The sequence below is a fragment of the Mus musculus genome, chromosome 14 (genome assembly GCF_000001635.26).
Source record: "Mus musculus strain C57BL/6J chromosome 14, GRCm38.p6 C57BL/6J".
Classification (NCBI taxonomy): domain Eukaryota; kingdom Metazoa; phylum Chordata; class Mammalia; order Rodentia; family Muridae; genus Mus; species Mus musculus.
The window spans coordinates 21409270-21434852 of record NC_000080.6 but is presented as its reverse complement, the minus strand read 5'-3'; the positions used below and the strand labels follow the sequence as shown (position 1 = coordinate 21434852).

Sequence of the window (25583 nt, the reverse complement as noted above, 5' to 3'; positions counted from 1 at the left end):
TAGAGAGCTGGGTAAGAGGCCCATCGATAAGGTTGTTATAAAAATAAACTGCAGGAGATCAGAAAGCTGGAGCAAACAGCCTGGTAAATGTCAATATTTCCCCTTGCAGAGGAGGACAGCAGTGGCAGCGAGATCACATGCAGTCTTTTTCCTCCCTCAACAATGCTTCTTGTTTCAGCTGGATAAAGTGTTTCTACTTTTTGTGTGCAGCTTCTCTGAAGGATATTCTACTTTCTAAGTCCCCTGTTAACCGTGAACAGGAAATTGACATAAATACAATTTTTCATAACTTTTCAGATTGCTTCTTTAGAGAAATATTTCTGTCTTAAACTGACTTTATTAAATGACCTTAATCAAGTTATTTGGAATACTTGTGGCAATACAGTCTCACCTTCCTTTTATTAATGAAACTGTCATCATTTACATTTTGCAATTTCAATAGAATGTTCACTTTTGAAATAGTTTCCATGAGACTGATGTTGTGCCTTGAAAATTAGGCCTTGGATGTTCCTGCGCTTCATAATAGCAAACACTCTTGGCTTTAGTGGCAACATATATGCAATGTCTGCTACCCATTAGGAGCGAGCTTGCATCATGGGTAAGCTTTAGCAAAGCGGGACTTAGATCCCCTCATTGCGATGTCCACAGGTTGCTCAAAGAACTAACATCTGGCAGGAAATTCCTACTTCTTCTATTTGGCTAGCTCAGACTATCCAGATGTGAAAATAATGGTCTCCCTGGCACGAGGAATACTCACTCATATGTAACCCTTCCTCTCTTACTTCCTTTGCAGTCTAGTCAGTAGAATTTTATTCTACAACACAGCTACCAACTAAGGATAAATTCATGTAACTTGTCTGTATATTAGAAGACAAACTTTTCAGGGAAAAAGAAATCAACAAACACTGAGTGTTCAATTAACATAAAAAGCTACGGTGGGGGGCTGGTGAGATGGCTCAGTGGGTAAGAGCACCCGACTGCTCTTCCAAAGGTCCGGAGTTCAAATCCCAGCAACCACATGGTGGCTGACAACCATCCGTAAGGAGATCTGACTCCCTCTTCTGGAGTGTCTGAAGACAGCTACAATGTACTTACATATAATAAATAAATAAATCTTAAAAAAAAAAAAAAAGAAGCTACAGTGTCTACCAAGGTTAGGTCTGGCACGGCAGGTACTTACACAATGAAAACCGAAGTTTAACTCGTGTGTATTGGTGCAAGGGCTGACCTGTACAGGAAGTGGACTGAAAGCAGGCATCCTGTTGTGACAGCTCAGCACAACACACGTGCTGATCATAAAGCATTTACAGAGAGGTAAGGGTATACTATACACATGGTCTTTACCTTAGCTATGAAGCTTCAACATTCAGTGCCTATACTGAATATCAGTGCCTCCATGGGGCTCATTTCCTCTTCACTATGGCTATAAATGGATACCTGTTTAGTTCTATCACCTGCTGTGTGGGATGTCTGAAATAAAAACAAATCCCTGGCCCTAGGGATGTGAGAGCTCGCCAGAATGAACAAGGCCCAGGGTTTGACCCCATAAGCCGAGTATGTTGGTGCTCCTGTAATTCAAGCACTGGACAAGCGGAGGCAGGAAGATCAGGAGTACAAGCTACTTCTGGGCTGCCCAGTGAATTTAGAACAGTCTGGACTTCACAAAATCGTCACTCAAAGAGATGAAGAGGCCTGGTCTACAGAGTGAGTTCAAGGACAGCCAGGACTACACAGAGAAACCCTGTCTTGAAAAACCAAAAAAGAGATGATGAGGAGGAAGAAGAGGAGAAATAGCCACAGCAGCCACCCACTGTGGCTGAGGTATAGATCAGCTATAGAAGCAAAGTCATGGATGCTGGTATAACACAGTAGATGTGTCTACATTCAGATGCTCTAATTCATAAGCACGGAAACTCATTATAGCACTTTATACATTGTAGTAGCTTATGGCTGATGATTCCTCCTAGCAAGATGATCCTAAATACTTAAATGTACTAAATGACAAATTATTAATTTGCCAAGTGATGAGCCAGAAATAAAAACACATCATTCTGAACTTTAAAAAATGTTAATGTTGGTGAGGCATGATGGAGCTGACCTTAAACCCCAGCATTTGGGAAGCAGAGTAGATATTTGTAAGTTTCAGGCAGACAGAATATATAGAAAGACTGTCTCAAAAGAAAAAAAAAAAAGAAGAAAAGAAAAAGAAGGGAAAAGACTAACTGCCTAATTAGGTTGGGGTAATATATATCTCATATACCTGAACTGAGAAAAGCTTCTTATATGCTATGTTGGGAATGAGGTTGATTTAGGCCTCTGCTGAGTGAGTGTGTGTGTGTGTGTGTGTGTGTGTGTGTGTGTGTGTGAGACTGCACATCCATATAGGTTTCTGAAGAGACCAGAAGAGGGCATCAGAGTCCTTGGAGTTGGAATTTCAGGTACCTGTGAGCATCCTGAGATGGATGCTGCAACTCCAACTCTAGTTCTCTCTGAGAACAGGCCATGCCTTTACTGCTAAGATACCTATTAGGCCCATACAACTACTAACACACCCAATGAGCAAAAGGTAACTTAACTCCTCCACAGCAGAAAGGACAAGACTTGAAATTGAATGTAGGCAGCTGGAGACGACCACCACATGATAACCCATCAAATAAAACTGAATACATTTATCTTTACATACTTATTAATTTGTCCCTGTCTACATGGATAGTGACCGATTTAAAACCTATTACAAAGCTGGGAAGATGGCTTAGTGGTTAAAGTGCTTGCTGTATAAGCAAGAGTTCATATCCCCAGAGGCCCCGCCTCCCAATTCCAGGAGTGTATGGCAGCCTACCTGTAACTTCAGCCTCAGAAGGCAGAGATGAGAGAAGCCTGGAGCAATGTGGCTAGCAACACCTGTCTCATCAGTGAGCTCTGGTTTTGATGGGGGGAAGGAAAGACAAAACCTCAAACCAACCAAAACAATGACAGCAATAAATCCCCTCCATTGTGGGCTGGGGATTTGGAAAGCCCTGGGCTTGATCCCTAGCAACATGAACTGGGTGCGCTGGCACAGGCGAGTAATCTCAGCATCTGAGTGGTCGAAGGAAGAGGACCAGGAGCTCAGTCAATCCCATCAGACTCTAAGGCTGGAGGAACTGTCCAACAGAGGTCAGGGCCAGTTTCTAACTAAGGTTTATCTAAATCAGTGGATTTTTTCATTTCAGCTCACTAAGTTGTGGAGAACCTATTACAGATGCAAGGATGAGGCAGACTATGGTAAATTTGATAGATTCATGTGATAGCAGCTGCAGTGTTCATTTTAAGATTCAAACCAGTTCCAGTTCACGGGTACTACAATAACAGGTGAACATTATGCCATGCCGTATTGTAAGACATGTTAGTCATTTTAATTAGGAGGTTACCTCTGCTCATCTACCACTAAATAAAGCCTATTCATAACATCATCACTTTTCTTGGAATAAACATCTCTTGACTGTCTTCAAATCTAGGAAGACCAAGGCTCACAGAATTGGAGCTGTGGTATATGTGGTGGTTTGAATGGGAATAACTCCCATAGGTTCACAGAGTTTGTTTTGGTTTGTTGTTTTTTTTTTGAGACAGGATTTCTTTGTGGCTGTCCTGGAATTGGCTCTGTAGACCAGGCTGGCCTTGAACTCACAGAGATCTATCTGCTTTTGCCTCCTGAGTCCTGGGATTAAAGGTGTGTGTCACCACTACCTGGCATGCATGGCCTGTTTTCAGAGAGAACTAGAGTTGGAGTCGCACCATCCATCTCAGGGTGCTCACAACTGCCAGCTTCAAGGACTCTGATGCCCTCTTCTGGTCTCTTCAGAAACCTATATGGATGTGCAGTCACACACACACACACACACACACACTCACTCTCTCTCTCTCTCTCTCTCTCTCTCTCTCTCTCTCTCTCTCTCTCTCTCTCTCTCAGCAGAGGTCTAAATCAACCCCATTATCAAAATAGCATATAAGAAGCTTTTCTTATATGAAACAAAAAATCCACTAATTTAGATAAACCTTAGTTAGAAACTGGCCCTGACCTCTGTTGGACAGTTCCTCCAGCCTTAGAGTCTGATGAGGTTGACTGAGCTCCTGGTCCTCTTCCTTTGACCACTCGGATGCTGAGATTACTCGCCTGTATTTGAGTGTTTGCTCATCAGAGTGGCGATACCTGAGAGGGATTAGGAGGTATGGCATGGTTGGAGCAAGAATGTCACTGGGAATGGCTTTGGGGTTTCAAAAGCTCAAGTTAGACACAGTTGCTCTGTCTTTCTGCTGCCTGGAGATCTTGATGTAGAACTCTCAGCTACTTTTACAACACCATGTCTGTCTGCATGCCACCATGCTCCCCACCATGATGATAATGATCTGGGAATTTGTTTAAAATGGTATGAGCCATCATGATACAAGAGTGGCATACACTGTGTGACTCAGTGTACTATTGCTGTAAAGAGACACCAAGACCACGGCAACTCTCTTCAAGGAAAGCCTTTAATCGGGGCTTGCTTACAGATTCAGAGGAAACAATATACTGAATGCCTGTCACACTGCTTTTTAGTTGTCTAAATATAAAACAAAGGAATGTGGTGGCATACAAAAGATAACTGTAGGCACTTAATTTTATCCCTCTTGTGAATTGTTTTTGACAATTCCATACAGCATCCTGATCATATTCACCCTTCCACCCACTCCTGCTGATCCCCTGCCTCTTCCCAAACAGCCTCCCTTCTACTTCCATGGTTTCTTTTTATTTTTCTTAGGGCGGGGGTGTCCCACAAAGCTTAGTTAGGGCTGCTACATGACTAATGGTCAACATAGATCTAGAGAAGGAGCAACTTAGCAGTGGCTACATAACAAAACAAAACTAAAGTAAACCAAACCACAAGAACTGTGTATCAAAGCCAGGCAGTGGTGGCTCACGCCTTTAATCCCAGCACTTGGGAGGCAGAGGCAGGTGGATTTCTGAGTTCGAGGCCAGCCCGGTCTACAGAGTAAGTTTCAGGATAGCCAGGGCTAATAATACAGAGAAACCCTGTCTAGAAACAAACAAACAAGAACTGTGTATCATTTCTTTGCATGACACTATGAAGTAGTAATTAAGGACAGAGGATGAAGATGGTGCCACAGGTAAATGTGCTTGGCAGCTAAGCCTAGTGACCAGAGTACAGTGCCCAGGGCAGGTGACTGCCTGCATTGAACCATCTCATTGGGTCTGGAAATAATTAAAACAAAACAAAATGATTTTTTAAATACAAATTAGACAGTAGAATTTTATTAGATGAAAAACAGAATAGTTATTTATACTGTGGCCACTAAATGGCCCTTTTATATATTAATTAGGCACCCTTTAAGACAATACATTCTCAGGCTGGTGAGATGGCTCAGTGGGTAAAAGCACCCGACTGCTCTTCCGAAGGTCCAGAGTTCAAATCCCAGCAACCACATGGTGGCTCACAACCATCCGTAACGAGATCTGACTCCCTCTTCTGGAGTGTCTGAAGACAGCTACAATGTACTTACAGTGTACTTATTTATAACCAATAAATAAATCTTAAAAAAAAAAAGACAATACATTCTCTCAGTCAAAGCTATGATGAGAATTTTAAGCATCAAAAGTACTCACAGAGGTACCACAGGTTTTTAGCTCTCAAAATACAATGTTCTAAACTATAAATGGCTCTTGGCCATTCCCTGTGTCAACCTAAGAGTGCTAGTTCTTGGGAGATGCCCCTAGTCTTTCATCAGAGGGGACCAGAGGTCATCTGTCACAGGTGTACCCCTTTCAGTCTAGTGATGATGTGTAGGTTTGGGCCACACATGGTTCCTGCAAAACCTGTGACTAAATCCTATGACAGTGACACAGGCTGGCACTGATGCCCTGTGGGAGCATGGTGGTTAGCTCCCCTTTCATAACAGTTTCTTAGGATTATCCTTCTCAGTTTCATTTATTGGGAAGAGACTTTCACTGGGAACAATGACAGTGCCTGTCACAAAATGTTCTCAATGTTTCCGTTTGTTACTATGGCAGTGACAAAGAGGGTTCCAAATGAAAAGGCAGACCTGCTGTGACAAAGCACAGCAGGACAACAAGACATTTTCTCCTGACCTGGGAAATTAGGAAATCATGGTTAGAGACTATACAATTTCTCTGTTTCAAAAGGTGCAATCCTGACCCTGGGGCTTTTAAGGAAGAGTGTGAAAGGAATAGTTTCATCATGGAGAAATAAAAGAGCAGAGGTTACAAAGCGTTTAAGATCTCCAAATAGAACAAGGAGGTGTGCTTGTCAAGGCCAGAGGGATCTCACACACTCACTAAGCCCCTGAGATGGAACTAGTAATTTAATTCATGTACAACTGAGGGTACTTGCTTACAAATTACACATGAGGATCCATGATGTAAGCTTGCTTGCATCTTTTAACTGGCTAAATGGAACCCACGGCCGGTTGGTACTGAGCTATCTAATTAGCACAAGGTAGCTAGAGTGATGATACTTTAGCAAAAACCTTGAAATTTATGAGAAGAAAATGATTGTGCTTCGGAGAGTTAAATCACCATAACACTGTAGACTGGAATAGAGATATGCAAAGCCACACAAGACAGAAATACTCTTAGGCCAGCAAAACTTGAAAGTAACAGGGTGAATATATTATCTGTCTAAAGATAGAATATGTCAATCAAAAAGGAGATATGTTAATCAGGCAATGAAGCAAAGAAAAAGAATCTACTTAGTAATGTGAAAGTTCGCCACTGTCTCTCCATTTATGTCAAAGCTAGGGGCTTAGCAGCTGGTTCTTTCTAATCCCAGGAAGAAGGCTCTTGCTGATCCCGAGATGGGAACCTGGGGTTTCAGCCAAAGGGGTTATTTATTTATTTTCAAGATGTAAAACCATTCTGTTTTAATATAGATTTGTCAGGTAGCTTATCTTGGTGCAATTAAACAGCTGCTTCATACAGCTCCTATTTGGACTTCATAATTTCCAAGTAGGTTTATGATCTGGCTTTGCCTATCTCCTGCTACAATCAACTACTTGCTTAAGTAAGTCAGGAAGAAGCTCTTGGCTCAGACTCCCCATGCAGCCCTTCCACCCTACACAAACTTACCCGGGAGTCCTCTGCATCCATCCTATCAGACAACAAAAGGCCCTCTTCAGTAAATGAAGTCATTTTATTCAGATTCTCTTTAGCAAACCGGTGCTTGTTAGAAAGGCTGGCCTGTGGCTCTCAGCTTTAATAAGATCCCTCTCTCAAATGCTGTTTCTAGAACTGTGCAGTGAAACGACGTCATCGTCAGAGCACTGACTGTAGCAGGGCTGGAGCCTGAGCCTGCACTGTGCAGCCACCAGGCTATGGGCATGCTCGCCACCTTCTCTCTGCCTCACTTCTCTCATTAGGAAAACAGGTTAAATAAAATAACCAGTCTTGGAGGACTGCAAGTTTGAAGCTAGCTTGAGCCGCACAGTGAGTTCAAGTGAGTTACAGATCAGGACCCTGTTTCAAAAACCACAAAGGTCTAGGGGCCAGTGAGATGGATCAGTAGGTAACAAGGGCTTGGGGCCAAGCCCAATAACCTCAGTTTGATCCTGGAGCCCACAGGGTGGAAACAAACCCCATCTCCTTTCAGCTGCCATCCATCAATATACATACAAACTGAAACTAAGTAAATGTAAAACCAAAACAAAAATAAAGGCGTGTGTCACAGCGCCCGGCGCAGGCACACGTCTTTAATCCCGGTACTTGGGAGGCAGAGGCAGAGGCAGGAGGATTTCTGAGTTCGAGGCCAGCCTGGTCTACAGAGTGAGTTTCAGGACTGACAGGGCTACACAGAGAAACCCTGTCTCGAAAAACCAATAAATAAATAAATAAATAAATAAATAAATAAATAAATAGCACATTGTATCAAGCTGCCCTGTTGGCCCTGAGCTCATTATGAGAGCCTCATGCTGGCTCCCCGCGCCATGTGTTGGTGTTCTGGGCATGCATAGTCACTATTTTATGTGGTGTTAAGGATAAAACCAAGGGTTTCATGCATACAAGTTGAGTGCTCTACCACTTGGGCCATATCCCAAGCCCCAGAGTAGGTTTATAGTATGATAAACAGTTACCAATTCAGGGATTACCAGTGGCATATCGTTAACTTCAGCCTGCCTTCCTGTCCTCCTGCACTCTATTGATGTTATTTGGATGGCTGTGCACTGTGAAGATGTGCGAAGATGCACTTGGAGCTAAGAGGAAGTTGGATCCCCTGGAGTTGTGAGCAGTGCAACATGGGTGTTGGGAAGTGAACTCAGACGCTCTGCTCTGGAGGAGCAGCAAGTAGCATTCATTCTTTGGCTAGCTCTTCAACCTCTTTCCTTGGTTTCTTTTATATAGGACTCTTCTATGTAGCCCAGGTTGGCCCTGGGCTTGCAAAGCTCCTGCCTCGGCATCCTGAGTGCAGAACTTACATGGGTGTGGCTCTGTACCCACCTTACTTCCTCTGCTTTTATTTTAGTGGTGTCTTTTGAAAGCCAGTGCTAGGAGCCAGAAATAAAATAAGGTGAGAAAGTTGTTCTTGTTCACAGGGGTGAACAGAATGTAGCCTCTGGGGCAAACTGGGCAGCAGATGTTTTCTTTTTAGCTGGAGAACTTCGGAATAGTTATTATTACTATTATCATTTTACAGTCTTAGTGTTGTTACTTTTTTTTTTAATGTATAGCCGGTATATAATTTATAAAACCTAGCCTACCCACTTTCCGGCCTGTCATTACAGAGTCTCTGTGTGAAGGTGGTATACCACTTGCCCAGAGCTCTGTGCTTGACTCCGGGCAACCCATAGCGCAGGTATGGTGGTATACGCCTGTAATCTCCGTACTCAGGAGGGAGACACAGGGGGATCAGTACTTCAAACTACATAATGAGTTCAAGGCCAGTATGGCATACTTGATACTGTCTCAAAATAAAACAAAAAAAAAAACCAAACCAGAAGCCCTAAAAATTTCTTTGCTTTATATTTACCTAACAATAGCCCCAGAATAAATATGAGCAAGGCTATGAAAAGAGGCTTAAGGTCTACTGAGACAATGCAGTAGGTAAAGGTGCTTGCTCCTAAGCCTGAGGAGCTGAGGGCAATAGAACCAATTCCCACAAGCTGTCTTCTGATTTCTCCACGTAGTCTGTGGCACAGGTATGCCCACTTCCTATCATAAACAAATGTTTAAAATAAAACAACAGCAACAATGCCAGCCTTCGCATCTTCTTTCTTTCTTTCTTTCTTTCTTTATTTTTTTTTTTTCGAGACAGGGTTTCTCTGTATAGTCTTGGCTGTCCTGGAACTCACTTTGTAGACCAGCCTGGCCTCAAACTCAGAAATCCGCCTGCCTCTACCTCCCAAGTGCTGGGATTAAAGGCGTGCGCCACCACCGCCCGGCGCTTCGCATCTTCTAACAGAGGTGCTGACCTTTCTGGGATGGTTTGTCCATCACTCTCACCACAGTCTGAACAGCTGGTTCTAGCTTGGTTCCTAAGTAAAGCTCCTTTATCACACAGTCTCCATTCTCACCAAGGATTGATGGCTGTACTGGCTGGTTTTGTGTCAACTTGACACAAGCTGGAGTTACCACAGAGAAAGGAGCTTCAGTTGAGGAAATGCCTCCATGAGATCCAGCTGTAAGGCATTTTTCTCAATTAGTGATCAGGGGGGGAGGGCCCCTTGTGGGTGGTACCATCTCTGGGCTGGTAGTCTTGGATTCTATAAGAGAGCAGGCTGAGCAAGCCAGGGGAAGCAAGCCAGTAAGTAACATCTCTCCATGGCCTCTGCATCAGCTCCTGCTTCCTGACCTGTTTGAGTTCCAGTCCTGACTTCCTTTGGTGATGAACAGCAACATGGAAGTGTAAGCTGAATAAACCCTTTCCTCCCCAACTTGATGTTTGTGCAGGAATAGAAACCCTGACTAAGACAGTAGCCCTGTAGTTGGTGCAGGGCCAGCTGTAGTAATTAGGTCACCCTCGTACCTATGACAGCCTCATTATACGTTCTACTCAATGTCAGATAAATGGAACACATCTTGCTCTGAAGAGTTAAACTGTTCATAGGATACAAGTATACAGGCTTATGGACTAAGATTCCTGGTTTAACTAATTTCCAGTCAGAAAATCACTACTGTTTCCATAATGCATTATGCAGTATGGCTTACTTCTGAATAAAATATTTTTAGCTTACAAAGATTTACAGCTCTGAAGAGGATGGAATGGGAAAATTAGCTAGAGATTACTCTAATATCATCACTGATGAAGTCTTTCTGTGCAAGGACACCAAAACCAAGCACGAAATGGATCCTGCCTATTGTACAAGCTTTCCTAAAGAACACAGAGCCAGTGAGATGTGGCGTCCTGCCGTGTCTGAGAATCCCAGCTGGATCACTGCCACCTAAACCCAGGAAGCAGAAATGACTTCTAAAGGTTGCCCTCTGACCTTCACATGCAAACAGTGGCATGCGTGAGTGCAACATATGCACACATAATAAGTAAATAAATGTAGGAAGAAAGAACCATAAAAGCTCACTGGGTAAAAGAAAGAGAAAATGAGGTGTGGGGTCCCTGTTTTATACCCTTGAGCCTGGGTCTAAGAAATTCAGAGAAAGAAAAAGGAAACAACTCTGTGGATGAAAAGATGCCTACAATGAAATAAAACCTTCAAAGCAATGCTATGCTCCAATCATCGCACACATGTAAGCATTTCCCATGATTTAAGTCACCCTTCAGGAGAACGTGGCAAGAGTCATCCCCACTGCTGCTTAAAACTTCTCAGCCTTGTCTTGTTTAAAGCTTTCTGGAGACATAGCCTGGTTTAACTACACTGAACTTGGAGTAATTTGACTTTAAAACTTAATTGTCCCAATATTGTTTTTGAATATTTACTCCCCAGGTCACTTTATCCTAACCAAATTTGCTCCTTCTTACTGAGCCTTCATTAGTAAAAGTCCTAACCCTTTGTACGTATCACACCTGTCCACTCTCAGGCACAGACACTGTGACACTTAGGCCTGAATCAAATATCTATTACACTTGCTGTGGCTTGCTTATGCAATATTCTGACACAATTACTTTTATGGAAATGACAGAGGCAGAACTTAGTAGCAAGTGATGTTTGCCAAACACATACCATTCCTGTAGTAAAATCTTGGATATGACAGTAGTGGATGGAGAGAACACTGGGGGTTAATTACGTAAAACTCAGAAGTAAACGTGAAGGAAGCGAGCCATACCTCCAACAAATGCATCTCCAGCTCCATTGGTGTCAATGATCTCTTCCTGGTTTTGATCCAAGACAGGAAAAGCAGTGACATCATTCTCTGTAAGGAAAGCAAAGAAAGGCAGAGTAACTTCTCTTCGTAATGTTCAATACCTAAGATCACTCAGCAAAATACGACACTCCTTGTTTACCTGCTGCTCGGGGGAATTAAGGTGGTGTGTGTGTGTGTGTGTGTGTTTGTGTGTGTGTGTGTGACTTATGAAAGCCATACCCCTGTAGTTCATGTTCCTGGGGAGTGACTATAAATCGCTCTTTTGTGGACAGCTCATGTGATTGAACAGAAACTATAGGGTAAAGGAAGTGCTTCTGTGGACTGGATCATGAGCCCTAATAAATCTTCAAGCCTACTTGGGTGAAATTTTGGATCCACCAAAAAAGCTTCAAAATTTAAATGTAAATAAGTGTTGAGTGCCTTTCTACAGAAAAATCACAATGGCAAAATAGAAATTTTACAATTATTCTGTGACAACACTTAAGGTCAATGTCAAGGATTATTGATTTTAGTTGGTTTATTACAGATGATCTGGTTACCTTTGGCCAACTGCCCATCAGCTAACAAAAGGCTCAGATACCACAGAATGCAGGGGCAGAACAACAGCAGGGGCAGTGTGGCCTGTCTGAAGCAGGGTTTGCCTTTGTCCCTATAGAATACCCCGGACAGTACTCCAAGCTTGGCATATGACAGCTCTGGACACTGATGAACTCTGGCCCAGGAGACATGTGTGAATGATTACACAGTGTTTTCTGATTGGAGCTGGACCCTCGGAAGTGACGAATTTGCATCCTATGGAGACAGACTTGGCTAATGACTTGCAAACTTCAATCTCACCTCAGTGTAAAGAGGAAGTAGAAGATCTTAGGAATGTTAAGGCACATCTTAGAGAGTAAAGGTCTTAAGAGCTGAGGTGTGTGCCTACTTTGCACATGTGTGCAGGTGTGTAGCACATGGCTACAATCCCAGCACTTGGGAGGCAAAGGCAGAAGTTAGCATTAGGAGTTTGGGGCCAGTCTTTCCTATAACGAGACTCCTTCTAGAAACACACACACACACTAGAAACTTCAGTTTTACCAGGACAGGGCTGTACTCTAAACCCCAGGCTTGTCCATTTTCTATAGCCTGACCAATGACAAAGAGTAGTGTTTCTTTCCTGGGTATCCCATCCTCTAGGCTCTGGGATTACAGGTGTTCATTCCCAGCGCTAGGAGAGATTCACCACCATAACAGACACAAACACGTTAAAGAAAACAATGATCCTACTTTGCTGAGTGTGATAAAACCTGCCTGTAACCCCAGCACTGCAGCGATTAAAGGCAGGAGGATCTTGGGTTGGAGGCCAGCCTAGGCTACAAATTGAGACTCCTATCTCATAAAACCAAACAAAACCCAACAAAATCAATCTTCTCAGCAACGCTGGTATTCAGGAAGACAAATGGTCTACTTAGCAAGTACGCTGTCAGGCAGCACTGGCTGTGGCCTCATGTGCTTCATGTGTCATGTGTCTCGGGTGGCTGGGAAGGTGGCCCAGCAGATTTGCAGATGACAAAGTCGAATTGCAGTGTCAAAAGGTTGGATAACCCTGGATGTTAAAAACCCAGAATCATCTATTCAATTCTAGTTGACAATGGTTAGGTGACTCATGAATGTCATCTCAACCCTTGGAATGCTGAATCAGGAGGAAAACAGAGGCCAACCTGGGCTATGTAGTGAGTTTAAGACCAGCCTGGGCTACAAAATCTTGTTTCAAAAACCAAAAACTTTGAAGCAATTAAACTTTCCACACTTTGTGACTCTAGAGCCGACATGGCAATAAACAGTGTTGTAATTAACTGGATTCTATGGTACAAATCTAGAGGATTGGAGTTTCTAGGAGCAAGCAGTACATATGCTTATACAGGCAGAAAAAAGAAAGAGATGCAAGCGGACTTTATTAGAAAAAACTGGTAAAGAGCTGCAGCCTGATTTAGGGAAAGGTCTACACCATAAATATTTATAGAGAAATCTAGTTTTATTACTTTCAAGTATAAGTCACACAATATAGGGAATGAACGTCTATAAACCTAGAACAAATGGGCCTGAAGAGAATGAATGAAGTTAATGAGTCACTGTTAACAATGGGCTTACATTATACAATAATTGGACATGTCCATAAAATACTTTGGGTAACAATTGTAGAAAATGGGGGCTGGTGAGATGGCTCAGCTGGTAAACTGCTTGTCTGGCAAACATGAGGCTTGCATTTGATCTTGGAAACCCATAAAAAGCCAGCACCCCTGGGAAATGGAAGATAGAAGCTTATGGGCCAGGGGGCAAAAATAAGAGACACACTGTGTACATAAGAGAAACAATTCCTGAAAGTTGTCTTCTGACTTCAACATGTGTACCTGTGTGCATGTGTGCACCTGCACACAAGAACACACACACACACACACACACACACACACACACACACACACACACACCTGAAAGACATACAAAACTCATAAAAATAAAAAAACAATACAAAGCTGGGTGTGGTGGAGCATGCCTTTAGTCTCAGCATTTGGGAGGCAGGGGCAGGAGAATGTCTTTAAGTTGCAGCCCAAACAAGGCTACAAGGTAAGATTCAGCCTCAAACCCTCCCCATACAAACAAACAAACAAACAAACAAACCCCCACAAAAACAAAGTAGGGAAGAAGGAAGGGATAGAGGTCCCACCCTCCTCTCTGAAAAGCTATTGGTGCTAGTGGTTACAGTGGGGAGAGACACATCTTCTTCTGTGGGACAGTTGCTGGTACATTACCCACTCTTTAGTAAATAATGCTATACTTATGCTCATGCAAGCAATCCGAATTAAATTCAGCCAGAAATAAAACACACACACACAAAAAATACAACAAAACAAAACAGAAAGTGTGTGTGTGAGTGTGTGTGTGTATGTATATATGTATTTGAGACAGGATCTCTCTGGGTAGACCACTATGCAGACCCGGCTGGTCTTGAACTCAGTGATCCTCCTGCCTTTGCTTCCTAAATCCTGAGATTAAAGATGTGCAGCAGAATAGGAGGTAAGGAATACTTTTTGATATTTTAACATAGGCTGGCACCAGGCTGAAATATAAGTTACTTTAAGTGGTCAAGACCAAAATAAATATCTGACATACACACAAAGAGTAGATGGTTCCTGAGGAAGACTGCCTAAGGTGGACTCCTGGGCTCCATATGCACAAAAATGTACATATATATACACATATGCGCACACCCACACCCACACACACACACACACACACACTTTCCAAATCAGAATGGGCCAGCAAGAGGTTCAGATGGTGAAGGCGCTAGTTGCCAAGTCTGGTGACCTGAATCCACTGTGACTTGCAGCTTGCAGGACTTGCAGCTTGCAGGACTTGCAGCTTGCAGGACTTGCAGCTTGCAGGACTTGCAGGACTTGCAGGACTGAAGAAGGCTGACTCCTGCAAGTTGCTTTCAGACTTCCAATAAGAGCCATGCTTGATGTTCTGATCAAATACTTATGCTTAAGAGCTTACAAGGCTAGGCACGGTGGCACATGCTTTTGAGCACAGCACTTGGGAGGCAGAGGCAGGTAGATATCTATGTGTTCAAGGCCAGCCTAGCATACATAGCTAACCAGGCAAGGTTACATAGTGAGAATGTCACAAATGCGAGCAAGCAAGCAAGCAAGCAAGCAAGCAAGCAGAGATATAAGGATTGGGTGGAGAGGGTAGGTAGTGTGTGATATGAGGCTGGAAAGTTGGGAATGATTGCAAATGTCCATGGAGTGTCTCTTTTTGAGATAATAAAAATGTTCACAACGGGTTAATGTAATGATTGCACACTGTCAACGTAAGAGCAACTCTTAGAATGAATACTTGAAATAAGTGAGTTGTGGGGTATGTGTTATCACATTGGAGGTATTAAAGAAGATATTGAAATACCAGGCTGCTCTACACACACGACGCTCTTCATGCCTTTGTGCTTTGCTGAGCCCTATAGTCACTGTATGCACAGACTCTCATTTACTTCCCAGACCGTCATTGATAGCCTGCAGGCTGCCTTCAGTCTCCCTCATCACACGCAATGCTGCAAAGCATTCAAACCTTTATCTTTCATACCATTTGAATTTAATTATTATATTTAATAGCCAAATCAACGATATCATTCCTACTTGACCCAGGGAACCGACACAAACAAACCACGTTGTTATACTAATAGCATGAAATGCGCCTTAATGGATGGGGAGAAATGAGAACGGCGGAAATGTTTCTTCTCACTAGGACACACGCATCAGGATATGAGCAAAGACACCCTGCTCAGACTGCCCTAATAAACAGGCTAATGAAACAGATGACAAACTCTCCTAATAATAGAGATTTATAGAACACTCCTAATTAACAAAGACTTTAGGGAATGAGGAGCTCTGAGTTAATTTAATTTTCTGGTTAACTAAAGAAAAAGCAGAAAGTCTTTTTAGTTGGAAAATTTTCTAAATGTATTAACATAATATATTAATATACCATGACATCCCTGCTTTAATTAATTTATAGAACTCAATGAATTTTTTTCTGAGAATAGAGAATCTTACAGCACATCTGAATATCATTATCTTGAGCATTAATTCTTACTGTAGTTCTCAAGGTATGTCTTTCATGAGAAGCAGGCTCAGTGGAATGGCGGGAATGTTTGCATTAAAATCTAAAACCAACCATGGTTTAAGTTTGGTTTGGGCTCAGCTTCTTTACTTAATACATGTTTATTAAAAATCTCGTCTCATGTTAGGGACTGTATTGGAGACTGAACATGAACATGTCAGTGGTGCAGACAAAACTGGCTTTTACAGGGCCTACACTAGCTACTCAAGCAACAAAGGAAGGAACAGACCGAGTTATCAGCAGATGACATTGAGAGAGTGAAACGGTACACCAGGACCAGTAGCAAAGCGGAGAGCTAGTTTAGGACGTGAAGCTTGAGTCTGGCTGAGGAGGTGAGATCTGAGTGACAAGGAGGAGCAAGCCATGTGACAATCCCAGGCTAAAGCACGTAAGTATGGAGGCTGCAGGCCGGCCAGCACCAGCTTGGATGGGCTAGCTGTGCTACACCTAAAATAGGCTCTGTAACTGGAGTACGGAGTGTAACACTCTGTTTTCATTGTTGCTTTGTTTGTTTTTGAAGCTCAAGGACAATTTTACTAGAATTTGAAAGGAAAACCTCATGACAGGCAACCTGTAGGACTTCAATCTGCCTGGAGAACAGAGAGGGGGAGAAAGAGTGATGCCATGTGACACTGGCGTGGGGGTCAGATGCGTGGTTAAGAATCAGCCCATGGCAAGCAGAAAGAACACAGAAGCCCTAAACCCTGGGAACGCCAGCTAGGTGTGGTGGTGCACACTTTTAATCCCAGCACTTGGCAGGCAGAGGCAGGAGGATCTTTGAGTTCAAGGCCAGCTTGGCCTACTGAATGAGTTTTAGGACAGCTACAGCTACACAGAAAATATTAGGGAAACCCAGGCTAGCCTTGAACTTGCAGGGATTAGCTACCATCCCCAGCTTGAATTGTACAAGTTTGAAAGAAGACATCTAGTTTCTATAGTCATTATACACACACACATTTATTATTATAGATAATATATATTTATACACATACATATATAACATATCTGTTTGATGAAACACTGTACTGAAGGGAAACAATCTAATATATAATTTTATAAGGTAGGGGTTCACTTTCTTCAGGCAACAAATACCGATCAACAGCTATAAGCTCTTTATACTCTGCTAAGTTCTTTGGAGGAGATGAGACACAGGAGAAGTACTCAGATACAATCTGTCTTTGCAGAGTGCTTAGAAGCATGCGGGAGACCTGGCCTGTGTGGAATCTCTGAACTACAGACAGCATATCACCCACTGTAACTGCAGTGGGAGCTGGGAGGGATGGAGGGACAAGATGAACTTAGCCAACTCAGATGGCTTTGTGCAGAAGAGACTTCAGCTAGTTCTGAGGATGTGGATAATAGAGAGAGGAAAAGAAAGCTGCAGATGCTGAGAGGAATACACAGAGAACAGGGTTTGCGTCTGTAAGATAGGGTCTAGCCATTTCTAGAGACTCTGAATGTCCAAGGTTTGGGCTTGATGCATCAGAAGATGGAGGCAGCAATGGTATCTTGGTGAAATCCTGCTGCGCTAAGTGCTGTACACGACACCTCGGGCCAGTTTCAGGCCCACACTTTGGGTGCTGTCAACTGATTTTATAAACAAGTACACTGAGGCTCACAGGGTGTCAAGTGCCTAGGGGCTCATGGGCACAGCAGGTCTTTGGGACAAGATGAATGAGAAAGAAGCAGGTAGCTTCCCATGCATTAATGCTGCTGTTTGTGTTCATTAAGCAGTATATAGCAGTTAATGGAAATTGAAATTCCTTTAAGCCTGGTGCTGAGAACTAAGTTTGACTAAATTAACTGATAAAATCCCATAGATAAGGAGGGCAGTATGACATTATGATTACGAGGACGAGCCAGGCTCTGTAAGATTATAATCCATACAGCTTTGTCGTCGTTCTCTGGCAAACCAAACTAAGCTCTCTCTGATTTCTTGAGGTTTAAAAACAAGACAACTGAGACTGATGAGATGGCTCAGTGGATAGAGGGGCTTGCTGCCAAACCTGACGGCCTGAATTCCATCCTCTAAACCCATATAGTAGAAGCAGAGAACAAGCCCACAGTTGTTCTCATTGGCCCTCTGAGCGCCACACACACTGTGTGCACACAAGAAAAACAGTAAATACAAATGTCTTTATTTTTTAAGAGAGAGGCATTACTGCTATTTCAAGGGTTTGTGTGTACGTGCACACGTGTGTGTGTGTGTGTATGTGTGCGCGCACTCGTGACATCAGAATGTATAAAGCTTAAAGCAGCCAGAGGAAAAGCTAGTCCACAGTAAACACTCACAGCTCCTATGAATACCTGAAAAAAATGCATTACTTATCTTAAATTGAGACGTAGTAGAGACATAGGGGATCCAGGTCTCATTTAACGTGGTGGTTTCTCACTTAGACATACAGGTGCACAGCTGCAATTCCATCACTCAGAAGACTACAGCAAGAGGAGTTCAAACTTAAGGTACCATCTTAAGGTTCTTTCTCAAAGAGTGGATGAAGCAAATTGCTGTTTCTGATGGCACGGGCTCACAGATCAACTAACTATATACTATTGTTTGTAGGAGGCTCTCTGTTCACATTTTCTTCTAGTTAATGTGAATTTTCAGTGCTGGATATAGGTAGGTAAGAGAATAGATGGATTACTTTGAATATGAAACAGTTTTGAAAGGGCTAGGGATGTAGTTCAGTGGTTGGGCATGTGGGAGGCCCTGGGTCTCATCCGTATTTATTACTGCTAAAAAAAGAAGTTTGCAGTAGAAATGATAAAACCAGCATAACAAGAGTTGGAACCAGTGCTCTAAAAACTTATTCTACTCTGTGCTTGGTGTGCATTTTTAAAAAGATGTATGGATGCATGTGTGTGTGAGTATGTGCATGTATATATGCTGGTAAGTTTACGGATACCACATGCATGTACATGTCTATAGAGTGTAGAACTTGTGGATCCTGGGACTGGAGTGAAGGCTGTTGTGAGCCTCTTGATATGGCTGCCCAAACCAAGCTTGGGTCCTCTGAAGAGGGGTCAGTGAACACTCTTATCTGCTGAACCATCTCTCCAGCCATGTGTAAAAAGGGGTTTTTCCTTTTAAGGAAGTTTTTGATACTTTTTTTTTTTTTTTTTGGTTTTTCGAGACAGAGTTTCTCTGTGTAGCCCTGGCTGTCCTGGAACTCACTCTGTAGACCAGGCTGGCCTCGAACTCAGAAATTCACCTGCCTCTGCCTCCTGAGAGCTAGGATTAAAGGCGTGCGCCACCACACCCGGCTCCATTGCTCTTCTTAAACCACAATTATTTCTTCAAGAAAACAGGAGCTCTTAAGTACCAATCCTTTAGTTTGCTAGTTATATCAAACTATTAATTTTGCATCAAGTGATAAAAAAGTCAGTACCTTTGCTTCTAAAGATGGGAGATAATGCAGTCTAAGAACACTGTCTTCTGCTGGGCGTGGTGGCGCACACCTTTAATCCCAGCACCCAGGAGGCAGAGGCAGGTGGATTTCTGAGTTCGAGGCCAGCCTGGTCTACAAAGTGAGTTCCAGGACAGCCAGGACTACACAGAGAAACCCTGTCTCAAAAAACCAAAAAAAAAAAAAGAAAAAAGAAAAAAGAAAAAAAAGAACACTGCACCAGAGGCCACTATGCAAATGGCATTGCTAGACATGGCCTGTTCACAAATCATAACACTCTCTCTTTCTTTCTTTCTTTCTTTCTTTCTTTCTTTCTTTCTTTCTTTCTTTCTTTCTTTCTTTCTTTCTTTCTTTCTTTCTTTCTTTCTTCCTTCCTTCCTTCCTTCCTTCCTTCCTTCCTTCCTTCCTTCCTTCCTTCTTTCTTTCTTTCTTTCTTTCTTTCTTTCTTCCTCTCTCTCTCTCTCTCTCTCTCTCTTTCTTTCTTTCTTTCTTTCTTTCGAGACAGGGTTTCTCTGTATAATTCTGGCTGTCCTGGAACTCACTCTGTAGACCAGGCTGGCCTCGAACTCAGAAATCCGCCTGCCTCTGCCTCCCAAGTGCTGGGATTAAAGGCGTGTGCCACCACGCCCTGCTGTTCTTTTGTTTTATTCTCTCTCTTTTGGGGGACAGGCCTCACCATTTAGCCCATGCTGCCCATGAACTTGAGACCTCTGTTGCCTTGGCCTCCTGAATATGTACATACAGGCCTATGCTTCCTGGCCTACTTTGTTCATCAGTTTTTTGAGCTGTAAGTCACAATGTAAGTGTCAGCCATTACTATCCACTAACCTATAGTGGCTGCTGACCAGGAAGCTGGCTAGTTCAATCTGAGTGTCGTAAGGGGGAGGTCCATATTTCCTGACAACAGTGCCACCCCTGCGTACCGTGGGAAAGAGTAGGGCGCACACTGTAGACTGGGAGGTTTCTACTCCTCAAAGGTAAGACAGAGACACTGTGAGAACTTCAGGATAGTCACAGGCACAAGCCTTTTCACCTTTTAAAGCATATGTCGAACTTGGAAAGTGGAATATGTGAACTTTAATCTAGCACATTCCAAGTTTATTAAAGACGTCCCTATAGGTAACAGATAACTCTTCTTTGGTTATAGACTTAAAAATAGCAGAACAAAATGGGAATAATCGTCCAAACACAGCAAGAAGCCTAGGATTCTAGGTACCTAATAAATGTTGGTTGACAGAATTTAAGAGATTTTAAAAATAGGAATCAACTTTATTTTCTTGATAGCTTAATATTCATATCCTTAAAAAGTTTTGATGTAGGGGTAGAGAGAAGAGGGCATAGGATGTCTTGAAGCTGGAGTTACAAATGGTTGTAAGCACCAACATGGGTGCTTGGAACAAAACCAGAGTCCTCTGCAAGCTGTGCGTGTTTATAACTGCTGAGTCATCACTCCAGACCCAATTTCTACAATTTCTACATTTTCTTTTTTTATTCTCTTGGCAGCAGGGAAGTGTGTGTGGGGGGGGGTGGGGGGGTGGGGGGGGTGGGGAAAGGACGGACACAAGATCTCACTCTGTAGTCTCGGCTAGCCTCATAGGCAGAGATCTGCTTGCCTCTGCCTCTCCAATGAATGCTAGGATTAAAGGTATATGTCAATATGGCTGGCTAATTTCTCTATTCTTAAGGCCATTCTTGCAGTCGGCAAACCACAAGTAGGTTCTCTACAGTGTGTGATGCGTTAGTGATGATGGTCTATGAGGAGAAAACAGTAGTGTAGGTAGAGATCAGTGTTGAGCTCAAGATGAGAGAGCTTTGCAGAAATCAGTTGCTAATTGTAATTTGGTAATTAAATACACAAACCTATGATCCTTTTAGGCTCACCTAATTAGTATTAAATGAGTTTACTTAATTACAGCTGTAAATTAAATGCATAGGGTTTGCCTCATCTCAGAATAATTACATGCGCATTGTAATGTGAATTATGGAACATTAATTTGAACTTTATCGATTATTCCCTAAACAGAGCCTGGGGCTCATTAGGACAAAGCTGTTATCATAGCATTTTTGATAAATACCTCCAAAAAACACCCCTAAATAATGTCTGTACAGTTCTTCTTCAAAGGAAAGGTATATACTTGAGTCTCAATTGGTTGAGTACATCCTTTCATTGCAAAGTCCAGTTTAGAGAATGTTCTTGCTAGGGTATTCAGTTAAAGGCTTCTCAGCAGAAGCTGACGCAGTATCTGAAAAAGGTTCTGTAGCGTAATGTTAAGTAACTACAGGTCAAACGACCCTACCAAGCTCATTCTTAGCTTCCTTTGCAAGGAGGAAATGATAGATTAGCACATCAGGAAAATAGGAGAGGGAACAGATTTCTATTCTGTGGATATTTTACAATGATAATTTTGTCCTTTCATCTAAAAAAGGAAATTAAGGAAGGGAGGGAGGGAGGGAGGGAGGTAGGGAGGAAGGAAGCAAAGAAGGAAACCCTGAGTCGTCAGTATAGTTTGGTTGGTATGTTTGCTTTGCTTCTGCTTTAATCTCCAGCACTCGGTTGTGTCTGAGGTAGTACACACTTGTTTTTGTTTTTCTTTAAGATTTATTTATTATTGTCTCTAAGTACACTGTAGCTGTCTTCAGATGCACCAGAAGAGGGTGTCAGATCTCATTACAGATGGTTGTGAGCCACCATGTGGTTGCTGGGATTTGAACTCAGGACCTTCAGAAGAGCAGCCGGTGCTCTTAATCACTGAGTCATCTCTCCAGCCCGATAGTACACACTTGTAATCAACCCCAGCACTCAGGAGGTAAAGGCAGGAAGAGCAGAAGTTCAAGGTCATTTTCAGTTACATAGAGAGTTTGAGGCCATCTTAGGATACATGAGATCCTGTTTCAAAATAAATATATTAAAATAAAAATCAGACTGTTGATTGGTTGAGAATAGCCTAGGACAAACAAGACCCATCCAATATATAAGTTAATACATTTTTATTTGGAGGAGGGAGAGAGTGGAACTATAACCACAAATGAAAACATTTTAAAAAATGACTTTATGAGGAAGCCTTAGACCTTTTTCCTTGGGTATAAAATAGATTTAAGGAAAAATTATTTTCCTCTTCTTTTTTTATAAATTAATTTGATTTCATGTGCATTGGTGTTTTGTCTGCATGTGTATCTATGTGAGGGTGTTGGATAAAGGTAAAGGCAGGAAGAGCAGAAGTTCAAGGTCATTTTCAGTTACATAGAGAGTTTGAGGCCATCTTAGGATACATGAGATCCTGTTTCAAAATAAATACATTAAAATAAAAATCAAGACTGTTGATTGGTTGAGAATAGCCTCTGGAAGAGCCAGAGCTCTTACTCACTGAGCCATTTCTCCAGCCCCTGAATAATGAGATTTTCATACTTAAAATATAAAAAGTTCAGACAAGATTCTTGCCTTAGATGATTTCAATGCACCCACTGTTTCTCAGGCTTCCCTTCCTTTAAATATTTATTTATTTATTTACTATATGTAAGTACACTGTAGCTGTCTTCAGACACTCCAGAAGAGAGCATCAGATTTCATTACGGGTGGTTGTGAGCCACCATGTGGTTGCTGGGATTTGAACTCAGGACCTTTGGAAGAGCAGTCGGTGATCTTAACCACTGAGCCATCTCACAAGCCCCAGGCTTCTCTTTCTTACAGGGCAACGCCACTAGCTACTCTATTAACTAAGCTTATATTGCTTCTCTGCATCTGCTTGGCTCGTCCACGGAGGTAGTATTTGGCGGAGGAATGTACACACTAGACACACTAGTATTGCTGCTTTGAAGCAACAACAGGAACCTGAGTAGACAGAGAAAGGCTTTCTTCTGCATTTGGCATTTCTAACTGACCACCATACCTTTTTTCCCTATGTATATTTGTAATTTTCACTGTTTTCTCCCTTTAAATAATGCCTGAAGGGAAGACCACAGCATAATAAACCTATTTTAATTCAGCACAATTTTGGCTTAAAGCAAACATCTAATTACTTGTGATTAATTCTAAAGAGCACAACCTATGCTCGTGTTTAGAAGGTCTATGTTTGATCTAACTAGTGGCTTCCCTCAGCTTTCTCTGCCTTTCAGCCTTCCTTTTCCCCTGTGTTAGCTTAATCCTCACAGCAGCTGAAGAATTATAAACACCATTCTCCCACTACACAAGATATCTGTATTGTGCAACTCGCATTTGAAGGGGTTTATATTATTAGCCTTGAATAATGTGCTCAAATTCAGATTAAACTCAGACTACTCCGTAATAAATGACAAGATGCACGAGAGCACTGTAATCCAGGCAACTGTAATTATACAATTATTGATGAAGTTCCTGTTGATAAACAATGCAAACATTAGGAAATACTATTTTGCAATTAAATGGTGAAGAAAGCTGTTTATTGCCTTCCATTCCATCCTCTTAATAAGGCTGGAGTTGCAGATGTTCGTGTATGTTGCATTGATGTTAAATGGTGCATGATACTCTAGGTGGTTCCCATAACCTTGCTTTGTCTACTATGAACTGACTCAATTGATATGATAATAGAGAAAAGAGAGGGGGCTGAACTGGCACAATTTGCATAGCCTTGAAATTTGCCATTATTGGATAGCCAAGTGTTCCTAAAAGTTCTTGTTCGGTTGTCACCGACAACAATGCCTTAGGCAAACAATATTTTGAAATGAACCACACAGGTGGGAACATCACTTACCCAGGCTTTTATCCTACCAAACAAGGTACTCATCAGTACATTTATAAAGCTAACAATTGGGAATCTTGTGATTTCTTTGGGGTTCAATTGCTGTTAGAGCAAGTATAGAGACAGCAGCAATTATTCAGAAGTTACGGAGGTACAGCCCTGACAGCTTTGACACAGATCTAAGAGAGAACACAGCTCTCTTTCAAAACACCCTCATTCCCATCTCTTAGTAAATACTATCAGATTTTAGGTTAAAAATACTAAAGTTGCCAATGTTATTCAATATTGTATTTTATCCATAGGTGGAAAAGAAGACGGTGCCTGAGAAGCACAACATGAGGCTGGGCAGCTGCGCACCTAGTAACAATGCTCGCCGCGCAAGCATGAGGGCCTACCTGAGTTCGGATCCCCATTACCCATGTGAAGTGCTGGGCCTGGGATGGGAAAGAGATGGACAGATTGCCAGAGCTCTGGTCAGCTAGGCCAGACAACTGGTGAGCTCTGGGTTTACTGAGAGATCCAAGAAGATATCCAACTTCCTTTACCATGCACATATAGCACACCTCCACCCTCATCTATACACAAAGTCCATAATAAAATTAAATAAAATGATAAAAGCTCATTTAAGAGTGGTGGGGACTGCTCTGATGTGTGTCCCAGTGGGGTATGACCAACACTGAAGAAAACTGTAAAAGTTCCCTTAGCAGTAACAGGAGACCTGCTAGAAAGATACAAAAAAATACAAAGGAGACCCAGAAACCTCAGAGGCATGGGTGATGGAATGAAGAGGAAGCACATGGACCTAGAGAGATGGCGAATTAGAATGGTAAGGAGAACAATGAAAACAGATTAGCAAATTTGAGTAAAGAGGCCTAGAAAAGCTAATAGAGAAACTTTCAACCTAATGAAGACACAAAACAAAGAGGAAGCACAGTGGCATGACCGGTATTACCCCCCTGGAGACCAATGTGTAAATCTTTAACTCCTTGAAGAGCAGAGTTCCATATGACAAGTTGGGTAAGATATATGATCTGGTGACTGTGGTAGTGCCTTCTATAATCCCATTACTCAGGAAAGTAAGGCAGGAGGATACTTGTGAGTTCATGGTTAGTCTTGGCTAAAGAGACTTTGAGGCTAACCTGAGCTATAAATTGTAATATCCCATCTCAGAGAGGTGGATGAGGGGCTGTTCAATGAGAATATAATTTAGCAAAATGTCAAGTGAAAGAAACGGCAAACATGGAATTAATGCGCTCAAAGGCACCACAGTCTTTTTGTTGTTGTTATTGTTGTTTTGACAGGCTATCTCTATGTTGCTGGCCTGGAATTTGCTATGTAGACCAGACTGGCCTTGAAATCACGTAGATTCACCAGCCTCTGCCTCCCATATACCGGGATTAAAGATGTGAGCTGTTACGTCAGGTTTATGATTGGTTTTTAAAAAGACATTTCTTTTCAGCTCCTTGGCCTTTTGGTTTTAGTTGGTTTAAATAGCATATAAAA

At 42.3% G+C, this 25583-nt stretch overlaps 1 protein-coding gene and 1 long non-coding RNA gene across 3 annotated transcripts in view; one reads left to right on the top strand and one right to left on the bottom strand.

Moving 5' to 3' along the window:
- Adk (adenosine kinase) overlaps window positions 1–25583 on the bottom strand; it is a 395996-nt gene that overhangs the window by 13717 nt on the left and 356696 nt on the right. For both annotated transcript variants that reach the window (NM_134079.4, NM_001243041.1), the window contains exon 10: window positions 11264–11350. In NM_134079.4, the coding sequence (NP_598840.1) occupies window positions 11264–11350 (87 nt within the window). The remainder of the gene's footprint in view (window positions 1–11263; window positions 11351–25583) is intronic.
- Gm52152 lies at window positions 16171–24643 on the top strand. The gene is made up of 3 exons (XR_003951242.1): window positions 16171–16346; window positions 18356–18421; window positions 24383–24643. It is a non-coding gene; the product is annotated as a predicted gene, 52152 (long non-coding RNA).